At 33.2% G+C, this 20,339-nt stretch overlaps 1 protein-coding gene across 4 annotated transcripts in view; it reads left to right on the plus strand.

The window, feature by feature from the left end:
* Window positions 1-20,339, plus strand: part of LOC126847706 (small conductance calcium-activated potassium channel protein) — a 168,364-nt gene that overhangs the window by 79,513 nt on the left and 68,512 nt on the right. For 3 of the 4 annotated variants that reach the window (XM_050588094.1, XM_050588087.1, XM_050588100.1), the window contains one exon: window positions 958-1,077. In XM_050588094.1, the coding sequence (XP_050444051.1) occupies window positions 958-1,077 (120 nt within the window). Of the gene's footprint in view, window positions 1-957; window positions 1,078-20,118; window positions 20,242-20,339 lie in introns of those variants that run through there. The other variant, XM_050588108.1, reaches the window with a different exon arrangement.

Genomic DNA, 20,339 nt, shown 5'->3' on the forward strand with positions numbered 1-20,339 from the left:
TTGATTGCCGATCTATAAAGTTGCTACTCAAGTAAATCTGTCCACAGGAAAAAAAGTTATCGCGAATTTAGACACACAAAAAAAAATACACATCACTGTAAAACTTATACCTTCTCATCAAATGTATTAAAGCTAAAAACAGTTTTACTTAAAAACAAATAGTAATTGGAAATTATAAAAAAAACTAGTTTTGCTTATTTTATAAAATTGTGGTAGTAGGTATTTGGTCAACATCTAATTGGTAGTATTGGACGCTAAGAATTCTAAGCGTCATAATACGCAATAGCTCATATTAAGGAATCTTCTCCTGTTGTTTCCCTGACATGTTACTCTCAAAGGATTATGAATAATTATTATATCCTTCGTTCAGAACTTCATAACGGTATGATTTAATTAAGCCTTAACCCAATTACTATATAAGATAAAAGCGGCGGTGAATAATAATGAGTTTCAATGTGTCGTTATGAAAATATTTTCAAGTACTCCAGTAGTAATTAAAGTAATAAAGGGTAATTAGATCAACTTTCTAATTAACATAACTTACTAAAAATCTATTACCAACTTAATTATGAACACAAATTAATTTTAGAAAGAACTAATTTACACCTCAATTTGTCTTTGGTAACAGAGAACAAATTTAATAGTTATTAAGTTTATCCAGAAACTACGAGTAACAAACAAAAAGCCCATGAAATTAATCATATAAAAACAATTATATTTATAAATTACCTTAACGTGACGATTATCGGTATATCGTTAAGTGTATAAAAATATATTTTATAAAGATAGTATACAAATTTCAAGAAACCGCACAAGCGTGTGTCTCAATATTTCGTCGCTTAAGCGGCACTACCGGTTTTTATGCGTTTTTGGTATATTATATTTTATTTATATAAAAAACCAAATGTTTGATGAGTTTAATTGATACGATAAATTATTCTATATTATGGGATCCAGGCGGGAATCCTGCTATCGGCTCAGACATTGGCGGCTCAGGGAACACAGGCACGTCGGGCCCGACTCAGGCGAGCATTGACAGAAGCAGCAAACTCAGATACAGTTCCAATCATCAGAACGGTACAGAACGAACAGTTAAAAAAAAATGTACTCTCACACACACATATACACATACACACCATACACATTATATACACACCAAACACGTCGGAAGTTCATTCACCAATATCTAGTATTATTGTCAACACATTTTAATACGAACTTGAACAATATACCATAACATTTCAACCTAAATATAAATGTTTATTTTTGTACTGTAAGCACTATTGATACTGCTCACTTTCGGCTTTTCGGATATTTAGACCGTTATTGAAATGCACGAGCTTTGAATGCAGCACAGCGTATCCCTACCCCCGTATTAATATATAGTAGAAGTTATCTGGTATATAACGTTGCATTTGGTATACATAAATCAGCGGGGAAAATGCTTCGACAGACACGTATCATTGCCTGCCATTTAAAATAGTCTATGTCGTTGAGCATCCCTATCATCTTTTCTGTTATATATATACACATTATAGTATACAACGTTAAAATCCGGCTAAAAAGCATTATGTAGCGGTGAAATATCATAAAAAGAACAAGATAAATTACCAACCATTACCGGAATGTTTTCTGAGACAACGCAACGTTTACAGAACATAGATGTGTATGTAATGTGTTTATATTATATATATTAATATTTTTTTTATAAATCTGGATGTTTGTCAATTTTTACTGTCAGTAATAACGTGTACTGTCAAAATATCAGCTAATATAAGCGTCGGGCCACTGACAAGCATTGCTTGACAATGTAATACTGACATGTTGTATAATGCGTAACGTTAAAATTTAAAGCAAGTTTTCTAAAGAATCAGAATATTAAAAGCATTGTGGAATTTTTTTATTTGGTAAGTATCTATATATAATAGTATGTCATTTTCAAAATTATTATTACTGATACATTCATCTAAATGTTTTATTATATGTATAAGTGTAACAAAGTTTATTTTAATCTAAACCGTAAGATTAATATCACACAAGTGTAATATTTCACGCAATGAACTTTTTGTGTATATTTTAGTTAATATTTTTCTAGTAATTTTCGAATACTTTTATAAATACCACGCAGAAAATAAGTGTTTTTATTTGTACCTATTTGGAGTCATTAGAATTTTTTAAAGGTACGCAAAAGATAAGGTTGTATAAAAAAGAAAAAGGTTTATATAAAAGCAATTTCATATTAAACCCTTAAATGCATAAATGGAACAAAAAAAAAAACAACATAATATCGACGCAAACCCATTTTTATGTTACTTTGTTATTTTTATTGTTCTGTATTAGATCGTGTTCACGTTCACATTGCAACAACAAACAAATTTCTAATAAATAACGGAATATCCGTATATAATAATATTATAAACACAAAAATTATTATAGAAAGCAAAGCATAGCATATTATTCACGTCGGCAGAATATAATCCATGCCCATCATTCATCACTGGACCGCGGACCCTTGTCATTACTGTTCCATGAATATTTTATGTAGTTAAAAAAAAAAAATAATAATAATACAGCCCGGCACGACGCGACGGCGCATTTTCTGAGTTATTATTATTATTATTATTATTGTTTTATATATTATTATAATCGTAACGCACATAAAGAATGGAGCTGGAAGGATATAAAATCCAATTATTGAGCTTGTGCCGTAAACATGACGGCAGACACTTGAATTTGCATTTCCACTTTAACACTCCTCCGGCATAGTTGCTAAGATATTTTCATTTAAAGATGATCACATGTCTTGTGGCAAGTCATACATTTAGCCACAGAAAATAGATAAGAATAGCAAACAAGACGGTTGCTATCACTTCCCAACAGACAAACTTAAGGAAAATAATAATCTGAATTTTATCTAAAAATCCAAATCTTTAACATTCACAATAGCTATACCTTATCAGCACCGCGCTGAAGCCAAGCAAATAAACGCTTGTTCTCAATCTAATTATAATGTTATGACAACATATTCACATTAATTATTTCATCATTCTTGTCCCACCCCTAATTTAATAGGGTTATTGGATTATTATGCATAAAATGTGAAACTTATACAAGACTATAAAAATTGTTTTCCTAATTCTCATGAAATGTCGACTTTAATATATTTTATACAATATATTATTATGTAATATATGTCGTACTACTTCTCAGTTACTGCACGGTTGGCGTAGTTTGTTATAAAGTATAATATAAATAATATGAAACGTCAGTAGGAATAATATAATGGTTACTCATACTCAAGCTCACCGGCGTTAATAAAAAAAAACAAATACAATGTAGCTCTACCGTAAAAATATTATTTTGCGTTCCAAACACTATAAAATGATACAACTATGAATATTTTAATTATAATTTTTAACCCCATAAAATCTGACGGTGACTTTTTTTTAAGGTTTGCTCGTTTTATTATTTTAAGCATATGTGTATATTTTATACGGTTTTAACTTCCGGTCTTTTAAATTAGATTCGTGCGTCCTTTTACGCCAAGAACCTAAACTTAATAACCTAACTACGGGTGACTGTATGGCTCTTTTTTATACATTAAAAACATTACTATATTATGAATATGAATGCGTTTTAAATAACTACTAGGCATCATTATATTAAGCTGTGTACCCACCGCACAATTTCAACAAGGTCTCGTTTTGATATGAGTATTTTATCATTGCCCTCAATATTGATAAATGTCGGATGATATCTTTTTGGTTTCATTAATTTTCTGCTTACACTTAAATGGTGAAGAAATATTTTACTAGGAACTGATCTTGTAAAATCAAATGAAAATATAATGATTTCTATAAACAAAATTTTTCTCCATTAAAATAGTGCTGCACGAATCAAAACCAAATTGTCTTGAAACTGTTGTAAAATCACTAAATTTTCACAGTTAATAGATAAAAACTTTATTTGTGCGAGAACATTTCCACATTTCCGATGATTAAATATACTAGTTTTCAATAATTTATTGAAAAATTTAAAACTCTAAAAACTTAAATTTAAACAATTGATAAAAAAAAAAATGTTATTCATCAAAAAATTGCCTTGCTTGAGCATTGATAATATTCTCTTGTATATTTCTATGGGCATTTGGTGAATTTAGTCTCTACATTATTAATTTGCGCAAACCGATTTAGCAGACTACTCATTATAGGTAAATAGAATCCTCTTAGAGAGTAAGGTCTCTTAAAGTTTAGATTTTGTCAATAGATTTTTGTGATAAACTTTGCTCTATTTTGAAATTAGTCCTACCAAAAGGAATAAAAAAGTCCAACAAAGTTTCTGCGTTCCATTCATCATTGAAATGTAACATTTTGTATAAATCCGTATTCGTCGTATTTGCCATTACTTTCATCCCTTAATATTAAAACTTTAAAACCATAAAGGATAAGGCTTATTCGTGTTTTTATTTAAACTTATCAGCTTATACAAATTATCCAGATTATCTTTGGCGGCTTTCTTATAGCATTCCTTCATATTGTACTAGAGTGAATACTGTCATTCATACATGCGCTTAAGTTGAAAATTATGCCTATAGTATTTCTGATTAATATTTTGTTATTGATAATCATATAATATGATCCGTTTATTTTTATTACAATATTAAAATGTTATGTGGATATTGTTTTACAATTATTGTTAGAGACGAACAATTTAACAAAGAGCTTTATTTGTTTAATATCACCTGACGCGACAACGTTATTCAGCCTCAGAATGGCAGAATAACCAGAGGGTATGATCAATACTGTGTCCCTCGTCTTCTCGTTGTATTACTTTCTCCCGAACATCGGTACACGTGGACCAAACAAAACGAAAAAGGTTTTTTTTTCGCCGTTGCCGACACAATCGTGTTTGTATATTTAAATTGCGAACAAATAACGAAAGTCTACAGCCGTGTGCTCATCTGATAAACAACAATCACAGAAATACGATGGAATGATGACACAACATTTGGAAAGCTGTCGAATTTGTTTCAAATAAGCAAATACAGAAATGTCGATAAAACAAATAATAAATATAATATCCAAATAGCGCCTATCGACGGGAAAAAACTGAATTTTACTTTATAATTTTGCACAAATTTAAGTTTATTTTTTTATTGCAGTGTACTGTCTGTTTCTTAGCTCCGTTTTTACTTACTCAGCTCTATTTAAGTGCACTGGAAAAAACTAACTCTGGTTTGCCTAGGTTCAACCAATCGTCGTTCCAAGTATTGAAAAACTTATTCCCCCAATTATATAAATAATAGCATATAGGGTATCAATTTAACGTAAGACACTTATTTTCTCAGAAAATAATTTCAATTTTTTTAGTTTTTTTAAATATTTTTATTTCTGTTTGTGCACAATATTATAAGTTGATCAGATATTGACCTTTTTTATTATTTTTTAGAGCGCTATCTACTTTTGAAACTTAAATGAGAAAGATTAATAAACTTTTTAAACTAAGAATAATTTTCTAAAAATTTTACCTTGTTAAAATTTTAAACCTAACCAGTTTTAGATAATTAATTTATTAGAGCTTAAGCTTAGGATGAGAAGAATGGTGTAGTGAAGTATTATTTTTATCTACAGACATCACCAAATTTCACCTCCCATCCTAAATTAATTTTTTTAAACTCTAATAACTTTTAATTATCAAAAACTAAAAACTGATTAATAACTTTCAGCTTACTTAATTTTCAGCAAATTGTTGTTATTTAATAAAATAAGCTAATTAAATACGATACCATTTAAGTTTCAAAAGTTGATAGAGCTCTGGAAAATACTAAAATAGGTAAATATTTGGTAATTTTATAATATCGTAAAATTATATACATATAAGGGTTTTCAAAAAGAAAAATTATAAAATAATTACTTTTTGAGAAAATTGGTGTATATATAGTTTAAAAATCGTATAATATGTATTTTAATTATTTGAATATAATAGTTGTATACATAATATGTATTTTCATTAAAAAGTTTTGGATTAAGTGACAAATCCAGCTAGTTGACATAATTAAATGATATGTAATAATATCGAGGTAATTTTGGAAGAGGGTATCGATTGAATCTTAAAGGGAATTTTTAGAAAACGTAGGGAACTCGTAAAGAGTATTTCGTGAAGTGGGTACTCGTAATAAAGAAGAAACAGTTTTTTGCATATTTTTTCGTCCAAAAGCAGAATTTTTAAACATTTTTTGTTTAAATTTTAGCACTGAACTCATTCATTTCTCTCTGGACTTTGATAACGTAATGACGATAAACCCTCACTATACTACTATGAATACTTTCAAGAGTTACTGGATTATAACAATGTAAATGAATAATTTCGCCATGAGTATTTAAGTTTCAAAAGAAGATAATTTGTTTTAGCGTAGGAGAGACAGTTAAAAATGACGTGCTTAAGATAACAAAACGAACCGCTACTTTTTAAAAGTCCATAAAAGTGACAATTGAAAAATACGTGCAAAAAATTGGTCGAAAGCGAAACGAGAAAAATCGCCATCATAACATTTTTGAAGTTCATGGAAATGAACATAGCGGTGTATAAATAAAATAAAACGATTAGACAGCTTTAAACTAATTGATGGCCTAACTTAAGTAAAAAACGAAAATACTCTGAATGGATATCGCAAAATACAAATAACACAGAATGGTTATAAACCATTGGTTTATATCGCCAAATGCGTAAATGTGATTTGACAATTTCATAAATGTATAAAAGATTTCGCAAATTCGCTCTTTCCTAAAATAATATAAAGTATATAATATTATTTTTATTTTCAAGGGTAATCCTTAGATGATATTTAATTATTTTATATGTTCTACTTTTAATCGTCATTACAAACTAATAATGAAAATAGAATATTTACCGATGATAAATTTAAAACAACAGATCGTTTTTAGTTTTTCGTTGAACCGACATTGATGTAAGTTTAATGAAAGAAAGATAAGCGTATAGAGAAAATATAATAGTACGCGCAAACGGACAAATTATTGTAAAATGAAATTGCAACAAACGAATGTTATAAGAAAAAACAAACGCTAAGAGCCAAGAGGGTTCTGCACTCGCCGTATTGTTTCCTTCCAAAGTATCCGTATTGCATTAAATCGGAAACGACTTTGTTCAGAACGTTAACTGTGTATAGGTGCCCGATATGTATATTTTTTCCAGGCTATAACCGCAAATTATGTTCTCCGGTAGGATCAAATTACTTCATGGTATAAAAATGAGAAGAAAAAAGAAAGAGAGAGGAAAGGAGAAAAGAGCGCGTGTAAATGTAAGTACATCGAGTACAGGAATGGGAAAAATGGAATCGAAACGGACGAGTGGGAGGGGAAACACTACAGGTGAATACAAAGTGTCTATGTATTCGGACCATGAATTGTACACACTGGGTCACTAAATAAATTCCAAAGGGGACGTCGGCTCGACCCTGTGGCACAGAGGTTGTGGTTTGCATAAAACAAAAATAAATAAATAAAAAATGTATAGGAAACTCTATGAAAAAATCCGCTATAGTTATTTAGACGGATGAAATTATTGACTTCGGCTGGAAAATAGGATGTACGCTTTATTTCCTTTTCTTTTTCGATACTTATAGCTGATCATATTCGTATATGTATACTATACAAGTATGTTTTATGCATTTATTTTTGCAACGGCAATATTATGGTAATGAACCGTCGACGGTTTCGTGGTAACACCGCGGCTGCCATGCCGCCTTCGTTCGGTAATGAGCACTTATGTCATTTCTGGATCCCGAGAGACGGACAACCGGGGGAGTCAGAATGCCATTGTAACGATTAGTTGTCTCTCCCCTCCCTGTATCCATGGACCAGATCTCGACCAGCGATATTAAATCACGATAAAATCTTAAGTCTTTTACGACAGTCTATTAAACTCTCTCTTGCTTCCTCTTCGAAGACCCGTTCACTTTTTACATCTACCCAAATCGTTATTCCGCCCCGTCCGCTCGCCGTCCGGCACGTCGCTTTTCCCTATACATCTCTCGTCCAACGTACCATACAGATTCCGCCCATAGTTTAGAATAACAGCCCGCCTTCCTACTCTATCCGGTTCAGTTGGACAGCGACAATAAAGAGAAACGGAAATAATCAATACTCTGCCGGTCCTTCTCCGCCGTAGTCGCGCCATCAACTCTACGCTTACCCCTCCAAGTTCTCGCCACGATAATAGTGTTATGTGTTTCATTAATTTCGGCATCTGGTTCGACTCAACGGCCTACATCGTCGGCATAAAACTTTTCGGAATTCGATCAACCCCGTCTGGAGAGGGTGTAAATTGCAATTAACTCTGGAAGCCATTTTATACTGTCGGTAATCCACGTCTGCCAGCATTTGTATTGTTATAGAATATGGACCAAAAACAATTGCATAACTATTGCGACAATCGTTCTTTTGTTAGACCTTTTTGCCCTGGAATACGCCGCAATTGCTTAAATAGGATGTGACGCACATACCATACTTTATTAGGGGGTTCGGTATAACAAACTTTTCCGCGTTCCCTAATTTTAAAGCCAAAATGTATTGTACATTAATTAAAAATGGAATACGATTTGTGTATTAAGTGTATTAAATGATAATTCGTTTTTATCAGATTATCAAAGCATTATTACTATTTTTTATGCGGTGTGTCCAAAAGATAGTACAATGTTTGTAACACTTACAAAACAATATTGTATGCATTGTGTATTGTAAGCTTTTTTATGGAACAGTGATTCGATCATTTTTAAAAACAAATGTTTATAAAAACAAAAATTAAACTATTTAAAATTACAAGAAAATAACACGTAATACATTTGGAAACATTACATTATGTTTCCAATGTTTCAAGGCTTGACGATTATAAAAAAACAAATAAATACGATTTAAAAGTTATGTAGTAGTAAACTTAACATTTGGGTATATGTGGTGTCCTTTTATGGAACAACTATAAAACGACTACCTGCAATGAGCTTATTGATAGTATATGTTAGCCTTTGAGTACTAGGGTTAATTCATTAACGTTGCGCTTTATGCATGAAATTTTGAATATGACAGTATATAGCCGTTTTTGGGTACGGATTAACTATAAAATACAAAAATAATAAACTTTGAAAACATTGATACTAAAATTATTCGTGGGGCAGCATCTCCTTAAATATTAGAATAATAATTGGTAATTTTCTCAATTTCCGAGTACTAGCGCCACGAAAGTTGCCTTCAGTGTTATTTTTTTAGTATAAACAAAATTAAAACGCATAACCATAACATAATAATTTCAAAGAAAAATTCCGTCCTGTTATAAACTGTCTTGAAAATTGTATAAAAAAAAGATTTAAAAGAAAAATGTCGAGTGCTTAACAAAATAAATAAAATAAATATCTTTCAAAAAAATTAAATCACAAAACCGAAAATATGATACGGTAATATTTTACAACACAAACAGGACCGGGTAAATAAATCGACCAATACAATAGTGTAGTGAAATTGCATAACCATTGCGCCGTGTAATTTGTTAGGCAATACTTACCACGTTGGCTTGATGAATCAATGTATAAAAGCAACGATTGGTTTTAAATAAATGATTATCAAAAAATACAGAAACCAGACTTTTTTGGCATCTCAATAATTCTATAATGTATTGGCGTGACAGTTCAACTGATTCTCCTGTTATTAAATATTTTATTATAGAAACTATTCGAGACTTTTCTTTATTGAACATGACGTTTTTTGATTAACTGACGTTTCGAAAACCTGCTCCGAGGATTTATTTTTCTCGTTTTCAGAAATCTTAGTAACGCCGTGATACAACGATAAATATATAATGTAACGTATTTTTTTTAAATACAAAACATAAAAGTTTTATTATTCTGAATGTTCTAAATCAAATTACTTTTTAACTGTAATTTCATAATACATAGCATTAACATACGATTAAATTATATTTTATTATTTTTCAGACCGTAACTATTTGGATTTTAGTATTTTTATACTTTAGTTTTTGACGTTAATGTTCGTTCTCGTAAAAAGTATTTAAATTAATACCATCCATAACAGAACGAATAATATAATAATAATTAGACCTTTAAATCAAATCGTCATAATAAAAAAAAACTGAAAATCAACCAAGAAATAAACATTTTTGTATCGAATTCTATTTTAACACGTTTGTTCCCAAGTATGAATATTTTTGTTTCATCAAGCCAATACAGTTTACTCCTTGGCCTATAATTTTTTTACGTTTAACACTTATTAATACATTATGTATATTGTTTTTTCACAATAAATATTAGAGAAAACAATATGATTAGCTTGTGTGGAGAAACTACCCGTTAGTGATACTCCATACAAGACATTTAAAATAAATTATTAAGTTAATTGATTTTTAAAGGATTTTGGTTCGGCTATAAAACAGTTAATGGTGTAAATAATATGTCCAATTGTTTATTTGAACAATGTGTTTAGTCAATTAATTGCACCGACCATGCGAGAAACACTTGAGAGGGTTTCACATATTGTTCGTGGCGACACAAATTGTTCGTCGGGTTGGGTGGAACAAATAAGAATGGAGTACGGTAAATAGAACCGAGGACCGAATCCGAAACCGATGAACAGGGTTAAACGATTTGTTTGCCGGATGTCTAGAAGTATTTTGTAAAAAGGCTTTGTGGACGTCCATTAGCAAAGCGAACAATCGACCACCGAGTTCTTTGTGTAGTTACAGCATCCGAGCATTATATTATGATCCAATCTTCAAAAGCGCAGACCGCACTATATTCTTTTTTTTCTTTCTGTGCACGTAGTCTTGCCTGTGTAAAACAACATCTTATCCAGTTTGTGGTCACGCTAAAGGCGAACTTTACGGTGCAATACGGTTTCGAATAGAATATATTCGCGACCTTCCGTCGACCAACGGTATTACATTATTAATTATTATTATTCAATAGGTACCCGACTGGTACGGTTTGTAACAGCGTTGGGGCCCGATGTGTGTATGTGTGTGTGCGTATGCACATACAATGTATTATTTCACCACCGACCGGTCACGAGCGGAGGGTTAGAGTTTGATTGGAGTGCCGGTTGAGTGATTTGAATCGATACAAACCCCTAAAACCCCTCAAGTGCAACGGAGACTCTGCAAAGCAGTACAGGTAGATTATAGGTGCACATTATTGTGACAAAATAAATTTCCATCTATGCGTGTACATTATACGGGCTGCTGATGATATATATTCGTTGAACATATTTCAGTCTAAACGGCAAAGCTTTTTTATTTTTAACAGTCTTACCCTTCGTCCGCTATATCCTTGGGTCGGCTAGCTACCCTACGGCGGCATTGTTTACCGACTCGAGTGCCCCTCTGTTTACAAAACGATCAAAAAAGGGTTATTTGCGATGCCTGAAACTTCCAACGGTTTTCGAGGTCGGGTTCATCATATGCAAAACGATAGAGCGTCCGCTACATACCAGCACCTGTTTGAATATTATTTTGTTTGGTTTGCTTAATATAATAAATAGTTAACGCCGTAATCGCAGAGTTATAATTATTGGAAACCTTGATTATGAATAATTTAGTTCGAGTAAAATTTATCAACCCCTCTTTGTCATTACGGTTTGGCGCTACTAGCTTTGATGGTTGGATGAGTGGGCACAGTAATTACAGAAGTTTGCGGCAATGACACACATTTAAAAACTGTTGTAACCCAGATACAAAATGCACGCAGGTACAACTAACGTTACCATCGTTATTTTATCATTTATTATTCTCTTGTTCACTGTACAGACGTTTAAAATATTATTAGTAATATTTTAGATCACGCTCGAGTATATTCATAAAATCTTAACTGATCGTAATTTTTCAAAAGAGTGGTTATACATTTAGCAACAACAGTATTATTTATATAAAAAAAAACTCAGATCATTACACAAAACCCTATACCAGGGTAAATGCAATTCAAATGGAAAACTAACACATTCTGTAGTATTTATTAAAGCTTGTAAGTGTGTCCCGTCAAATTAAAATACATTTTATACATTTCTTTTAACATGTTGATGGACATAAAAATATTTAATTATTTATTTAGCTTGACAATGATTATAATCTGAATTAAATAGTATAATTAATGATAATTGTATATTACCGTTAAATTATTTTATGTAAATTTGTTTGGAATTTAGAGGAAGCGTTTATTATACTTGAAGACTAAAATTAATGTGATGAACTAATTATATAAATGATAAAAATAAGACTCTGTTTACAGCTAATGGATAGTATATTCATAGTATAGATAGTATAGTATATCTCCAATATAATACAGTCGATAATATCATTAAAGAGTATAAATTATATGTAATATTAAATTTTTTTCGTTTTTTCTTGGACTGGAAAATGCCATAGCATAAACTTTGAATCCTGTCTTTAAAAGCTTAATAAGTCATTACGCTACAACAACTCGTTTTTTTTTTCATTGTACATCTTTAATTATAACTAATAAATACTGCTTACGGATGACCCCAAGGCAAGCAAGCAAACAATCATTATTATACTGTAGCATTTTAAACTTTTTAATTATTTCAATTTCGAGAGTAGAAAAACATCTTTTTCTCAATGTTGGGCCCGTTAATGATTTTTCTCTTGCACGCGAACTCTAATTAGGATTTGCCCGAAAATTCCTCTTGATTAATAATTTTTAAAAATAATGAGCACTGTACGCAATCTAAATAGATTGTCGTTCCTGTTGTGGGTGGAAAGGGGAGGGGGGGGTATTAAAAGTAAAGAGGCAAAAATAATTGTCCAACGAAATACCCGATAAACGACCGGTATGGTAATGTCAACTGTCAATTGGGCGTGAAATGGATTTATCGGCCAAGCCTACACGACCGATATCGAATAATTGTATTATTATGATAACTGGCCGTTTTCCCCAGTGTTAATATATTATAATATTATGGTCCAGACTGTGAATACAACGGTTATACGTTTTAATTGAACTAAAACGAAATATAACTTACACTAAAACATTATTATAGTATTGCGTTTCAGTCGGTTCGACAGTTTCAGATACTTATAATAAAGCGACATAAATTATTTTTTATTATTATTATTAACGCATTTACTTATTATACTTAACATATATTGTATAGATTGTAAATATTATCTTAAATAAATAAAAAAATAATTTTGACGAAACGCAACTTATTGGTACATTCAGAAACACATTATATAATATATATACATACATTTTACGATGGGTTTAGTTATTGAGATAGGTCGAGGCCCGAACGATGCCTGGACATATTTTAAAACGATCACTATTTGAACGAATTTGTTTTGAATTTCAAACGCATTCCGTTAAATATTCAAATCGAATTTGGAATAAAATAAATGTGTTCAAATCGTTTTCGGCGGACTCGGCACTGTGCCAAAAACTGCAACCATTTCCTGAAGCGTCCTCGCCTCTATCGCAATAACCAACTAAGTGCCCAATATATTTTTATTTTCCTCTAATGGATTTTTGGCCGTTCCTGAGTATTTCGAAAATTCGAATTTCGAAGGACAAATAATTTTTATTACTATTGCTGCAGTACGTAGTATATAAACCTAATACCTAACCTAACTAATAATAAACATTTAGGCGGGTATGCAAATTACAAGTCTGTATTATAATTATTGTATGAAAGCTATTATTTAAATTCAGTTCTAGAGAGAAAATTGTAATCTAGTTTTGTTAATCAACAATACAAACTATGCGAAAGTTTATCAACATAATATGACCTTTTATATTCAAAAGAACATCTGTTGAAAACTCGCGGGCACCTTCGAGCGACCTTTATCGTTATGTAAAAACGCGCATTCACGTGTATGTTAATTACTTAAGGGGGACAAAGCAAAAGGGAAGTAATTATAATTCATTTGAACGAAACCTTAACTAAACTACGCCTTAAACATGACACTAAAATTATCATAGGGCTTGATAATTTATGAAGCATATTATACAATGCAGTGTTAAGTCGTCGTACGTTAATGTTTATTCTCCTGTAACAATGTTGTTAGATCCTGCCTACAACACAATCAAACCGGTGTTTTAGTTCCTTACAGTGCAGAGAAAGAGAGTAAGGGAAAGAGCAGATTTATACATCAAAACAATTTTTAATGCTAACGAATTAATAGGTCTAAACACGCAATTTGAATAACAAACGTAAATTGCATGTTAATAATTATAAAATTTAAATTTAAAAGCTAACCGTAACGGTTTATATTAATAAAGTTTCGCTAACCACGCAAATAACACGTGCGTAAGAGTTATCAATTTACAATCTAACATTAGAATATAAAAAAAAAATTAAATTGTACTATTTTATTGTCATTAAAAAAGGTTGCTTTGTTTTTTAACAATACAACCGTGTACATTTGAGTGTTCCATTAGAGTGGTATAATGTATAAAGCATGTATAAATTCCCAAAATATTATTTTGAACTGATAAAACAGTAACGCTGCAATTTATTTTGCTTTAAAACATTCAACGCACAGTATATTATCGTTCGGTACATATTAATTGCCTCTGGTGACCTTTATGTCTCATCATAACATTTTAGATCAAAAAGTACTAGGGCCTCCCACGTTAGGTAATAAATATTTTTTATTCAAATTTCCTCCCGAGAACACCTCATTTTTTTTTTTTTAATAATAATAGTACTTGTAATATGGTAGGCTATAATAGTTTTCATCTCAACAAAAGATTCAATGATATCAATGTTATTATAGACTTAAGTAGGCCATGTCGTTTATTGAGCGTAGATTGCGTGGTAAATAATATTAGTTGAACCAAAATAATAAATGTTGTACATAGAAATTGGTACATTTTACAAAATTATCATGCGAAATGAATAAAATGTCTATAATTTTGGCAACAATTGAAAAATATTATTAAATAATTAAATTTAATAATCAATATTGTACTTAATCAAATAAATGTTCAACGTTGTTAGCGATAGTCGATTACAATAATAATTTTTATATTAATAAAACGATTATTTTTGGTTCAAATAAAAGCATCTATATATTATTGCACTTCTAAATAAAAAACAGATTCTAATAGGGTCGCTCTAGTAATTATGAGCGAAAAAAGTTCTAATTATTATTGCTATTCGTGAACAAGCGCGGTGATGAGGTAAACGGTTTATTAATAAAAATATAAAAACACTTTGGACGACCGACTAGAGTGAATTTGTAAACGTCTAAATCTAAACGACTCGGCCTCGGTACTCGGCAAATCGGGTTAGATTAGAAGAAAGACGGTTGTGCCAAAAACACAAACAAAATACACACGAACGAGCATCGTTCATATATATATATATATAAAGTATATAATCTATATGTGTGCGCGTGTAAACAGAATATATTATTATTATGTTCATTCTCTCCGGTGCTTCCGATTAAATCGACCGTCCGATTACACGGGAACGCTATTGCCGGCGGCGATGGCGGTTTAACGCGCCCAAGTTTAATTAAACCTACGCTCACAGCCTATATTAAACGTGTCCTGGTCGTGGCAGAGCAATACTGGACCATTTCCAACTGCCGGCCGACAAACATCTGGACCGACCGTTGTTATCCTCGTGCAGGTGACTGATTGGCGGTCCCTCCTACGCTCCAATTTCTCGATGAAGTGAACCGTCCAATTTTGTTTATACCGTTTTTTTTTTTTTTTGTTTAATTTCCACGTTGGTTTTACACAGTGTTGATTTGTCATTTCTACGCCTAAAATTTTTGTAGTCGACCACACCCAAAATCGAAGACTAAGCTAAGATTTTCCATTTATACGGTGTGGTAAAGTTATTATTTTATTGTCCATGACTAATCAAGGTATGAATGTATGGATGATGGTAACTTTTTGATAATCTGTCTCACGAGTGAACCATAACGCATCAATCCTGTCTGGGTAGGCGCATACGAGCGAGATGCGTTTGGTTTTCTGCGCAGTACCGTTCACTCGCGAGACGAAGTATAGTATGTAGTTCGTCACTTCTTATTGGCAGTCAGTTATGTTGTAGGTATAATAATGGTACAACAATGTTATTCAAAACCAATGAAATGAGACGATTTTGGAATGACATGTGTATGGCGCACGTTATAGGATGAGAACGCGTTTATTGCCTCCACGCCTATCTGTCCATTTAACTCCACCGAGTCGTGCACCTACCATCTCGCTGTCACCCTGTCACGAAACTATGTTATTACAAATACAACATAATATTAATGTTACATAAATATACTACACCCAACACATCTTTCAATGTAATGACCGACTGATATTTGAGTTTGAACATTTATCTTTCACGGGTGGAATACGCTAAAACATTCAGATGGGGAAGAGATACCATCAGGTCAGGTAGAGAATTGCAAAACGTCAACCTTTAGTAAAATATAAAAATAACTAAAATAACTCAGTTTATGTTAATATTCATCTCACGAGTCAATCTAGTACAAACAATTTAATGTGTTTATATGTAAATATAAGTAGGTCGACTAACTGTACGTCAATTACCACTAGACTCACAAAATGGTGATTATTTTTGTTTATAGATAATAATTTGTTTTAAAATTAATTTCAATCACTAAAAATTGTATTACTTTATTTAAATGAAATATTAACTAGCTTATAGGGGAGGAAGTGGTACAGTGAGACAGTGCAAATATATAATACGAGTAGACAGAGATTTCTAGCGGTTCATATCAGTGCGCACCGATAAGACATATTTAAATCTTTTTAATTCCGATTTACATTTGCATTGTCTCGAATATTGGTAAACTTACCTAGTAAATTTAAAATATCGTGTTACGATGTAACCATAATATGTTTTTTTTTTGCGATAGTCTAGTATGTTCTTTAACAGCTGTATTACCGATATTATAGTGCTATTAAAAACGAGAGAACAACAAAATATACACTCAACGCGACACAGAAAACTTGTGTCGGTTAGGGCGTGGTATTGTGTAAACAAAACTTTTTACTTCCATTCTTTGTCAATTAGTACTTGTCTGGCGATACCATTGTTGAAACTTTTCTTGAGCGCAAGTATCGCATAATCATTAAAATAAAAATTTCCGCTAAGGAAGTTCCGACGACAACGCGCAATGTTCTTCCAATGACATTGTGGTAATGTGTATTCAATTAGTCGGTCGTTGTAATAAAAATATTTGTTTGCACTTTCTTTTTATACCACTCCGACCGATTGCTTGCCCGCGTGCTTATGACTGCTTTTTTTTTTAACCGTAAATGATAAGAAGCAAAACGGCTTTCGCACAAACAATACCGATTACACTCATTTGCGACTGAATGAGTTTTTCGGGGAAACCCCTTTGAACGGACGGCGCCCTCTCGAAACCAGAACAAAAGAGAAATTTATCAACTAGGCCCTAGGGTTTGCGTTTAGACTGCTATAATGGTCCTGACCCGCCGAGATAGCTAATGATTGTACGGTACCGCCGCCGCCAACTAAAACGCAACAAAATATAACCAAGGCTGCGGTAAATAACAAACCAATTCCACATACCTGCTTGAATGAATTCAAAGTCTATATCGGATCTATTTTTTTTTTTTTGGGAGCTCAATAGCCTTTGAGACCAGCCCCTCTAAGTGTGTATTCCTCCGTCTATCTCCGTCTCCCATCTTAAGCGAAGTCTTCCCCAAGGTGATTACATATTATCCCTAAGAATTATTATTATGTAAGCCAGTAGCCTGTAGCAAACGTTTAGTTAAATTTCGATAAACAAAATAACACAAAATAATACAGTGTATTGCTGTTCTGAAGAAGCGCGTCAGCCGCCTGTGGTTTGGTGTATACAGTATTTCATTTAACGGTACTATCATAACCTTTTTTTTTTCAAACACTAATTAGGCTGTAGGCACTCTGCCAAAATAAAAATTAAAACGTTTTTGTAGTACTTTATAATTATTATTTTTTTAACGTTCTATTGAATATTATAGTAATTAAGCGTATATGGATCGGACGCCGCCGTTGTAGGGTTGGCCCGAACGCACATTAAGTTGAGCGCAGACAGCAGTAGGGCACTGGCGGTCAAGCTAAAAGAGAGTTGTAAAAAAATCCACTTGAAATCACCATTCGGGCCTAACTTTTAATATCTGAACGACAAAGTATGGTTTTGAAAAATATTTTATTGACACTCTTAAATTAATGTATTTTTCTTAACGTTCCATTAGAACACCGGCATTTCTTCGGGGTATACTGTTTGCTGTCAAATGCATCTGAACCGATTTTGAAGCATGAACGCCGTAAAATAATATAGTATACGGTATGTTAGATTATGACATATTATCGTTTACTAAATTTAAATGTTTTTTTGCGTTTCGATGGTTTTATTAGCTTCTCTTGGTTGTAAACATTATTCCTCGTTATAAAGACAGTACCAATATCCTCACAGTTATACATGTTTTGAAAATTCTGATAAAATAAGTATAAAATATAACAACGCTCAAGAATGATTATTATCAGTCAACATTATTCATCCGGACATTGTTACACCGGTAACTAGTAAAATACATTTAGATATTAACAATTATGCTTTTAAGATAGTATAAATTAACTTAAGTTGACAGAATAGAAGTCTATTTAATTTTTTTAATTTTTTATCTGACAAATAGGTATGAACTTAAAAATAACCGCGTAAGGAGTCTACGGTTGCTGAAGATGTAAAAAATAAGTTTTCGATATAATTCGACCTTACCAGTACACATCCTACCATTACACAGTATTTACAATGAAAACATCCTATAGTCTTAGAACTAACTATCGTTTTTGGTTTTAGTATTTCATATCTTCAAAGTACTAGGTGTACATAATCTTTGTTTTTTACAAAACATTTGGAGACTGTCTTCAATAGTATAGCATTCGGACTCTCTATACAACTTAAAAAAATTCCGAGGACTATTTAAAAAGAGTACTATCAAGCTGAATTAACATTAAAAATAAAATACATGGAAATTGTATGTAAATCTGTCAAAATAATATGAGACACCCTGTGTAGGTCATTCTCAGTCTTGTCATCGTTACGGTACTCGTCGGAACAGTTTCCACGTGCCTGACGTCATGGAAATATAGAACAGCAGCCGGAAAGAACTGTAATGAACGCGAACACGATTAGTGGACCCGCCTTGTCCACAGAGATCAAACCGGAGTGGAGGAGATCGTGAAGGAAACGGCGGCATGTACCGACACTGTTCTCGCGCGCGCCACAAAAAGCCGCATCGGCGGCGACAGCACACGGCGCGCTGTACGCGAATTTCAGCAAGCGCGCGCGCTATGCGGTCGACCAACGTCGACGACGACAACGCCGTATTCGCTCGGACGCATGTGTTGTAGAAACGGCCCACGGCGACGGCGGCAGAGGGGGCTAGTAGTGTGGGGGTCGAAGCGAAGGACAACGCGTCAGCGGCCAGTCGGGGTACGTTGCCGTTGAGCCGCGCACTGCGTCCGCAAATCATCGCGGTAACGATAGTAATAATAATTATTTTTCTAACTAATTATATAGACACGTAACTATACATCGCGTACGGCACGGACGGTTCTCTGGCGTTTTAAAGGTTTCGAAAAAAAATGTATGTGTAAAATAAAAATGTAAAATAAAAATTTCGCGATCGAAACGTTTTTCGCGTACAGCATATGTGACGCACACGGACTCAAAGTACGTTCCCGACGGTTGGTTGAAAAATAACAAAATATAATAACTAATCGAACGGCCGTGTTCTGAACTTTCGAACCGACCTGGGCGCGACACTTTCGGGACGATGCGGCCGTCCGGCCGGTGCCGCGGATCCGCCATCGCGTGGCTTCCGGTGCGCCCGTACGCCGTCACTGGCCGTTGTCACTACCAAAAGCCTATGCCAGAGCATCTGATGCCGTGGCCGTCTTCTCGTCTGTTGTGGTCACCTCAGCCTTTACTACCGCCGCCGTCGTACCGCTTTTGCCGGTGCGTAGCGTAAGTGCGTCGCCGCGACATGACGCTGCTGCTGCTGCCGCGAACGCATCAGCGCCGTCACGCCGCCGCCGACGACGACGACGTTGCCACCGCCGACGCAACCACCGACTCGACATCCGCTGTCTGCCCAAATTGCTGTTCCACGTCAACATGTCGTGACACCGGTCCATGCTTCTGTGTTACATCAAGAGTACAGAGGTAAATTCCTCACAAATACCATGTCACCGTATATACACCCTCCCACTTCACTCTCATTGACAAACGGTATGCTAACCACCAATATTCTGTGTCCGTGT

The sequence above is a fragment of the Adelges cooleyi genome, unplaced genomic scaffold (assembly GCF_023614345.1).
Source record: "Adelges cooleyi isolate 19-005CV unplaced genomic scaffold, UGA_ACOO_1.1 ACOO_flye_CR_arks_rails_tigmint_CR_PRNA_1, whole genome shotgun sequence".
Classification (NCBI taxonomy): domain Eukaryota; kingdom Metazoa; phylum Arthropoda; class Insecta; order Hemiptera; family Adelgidae; genus Adelges; species Adelges cooleyi.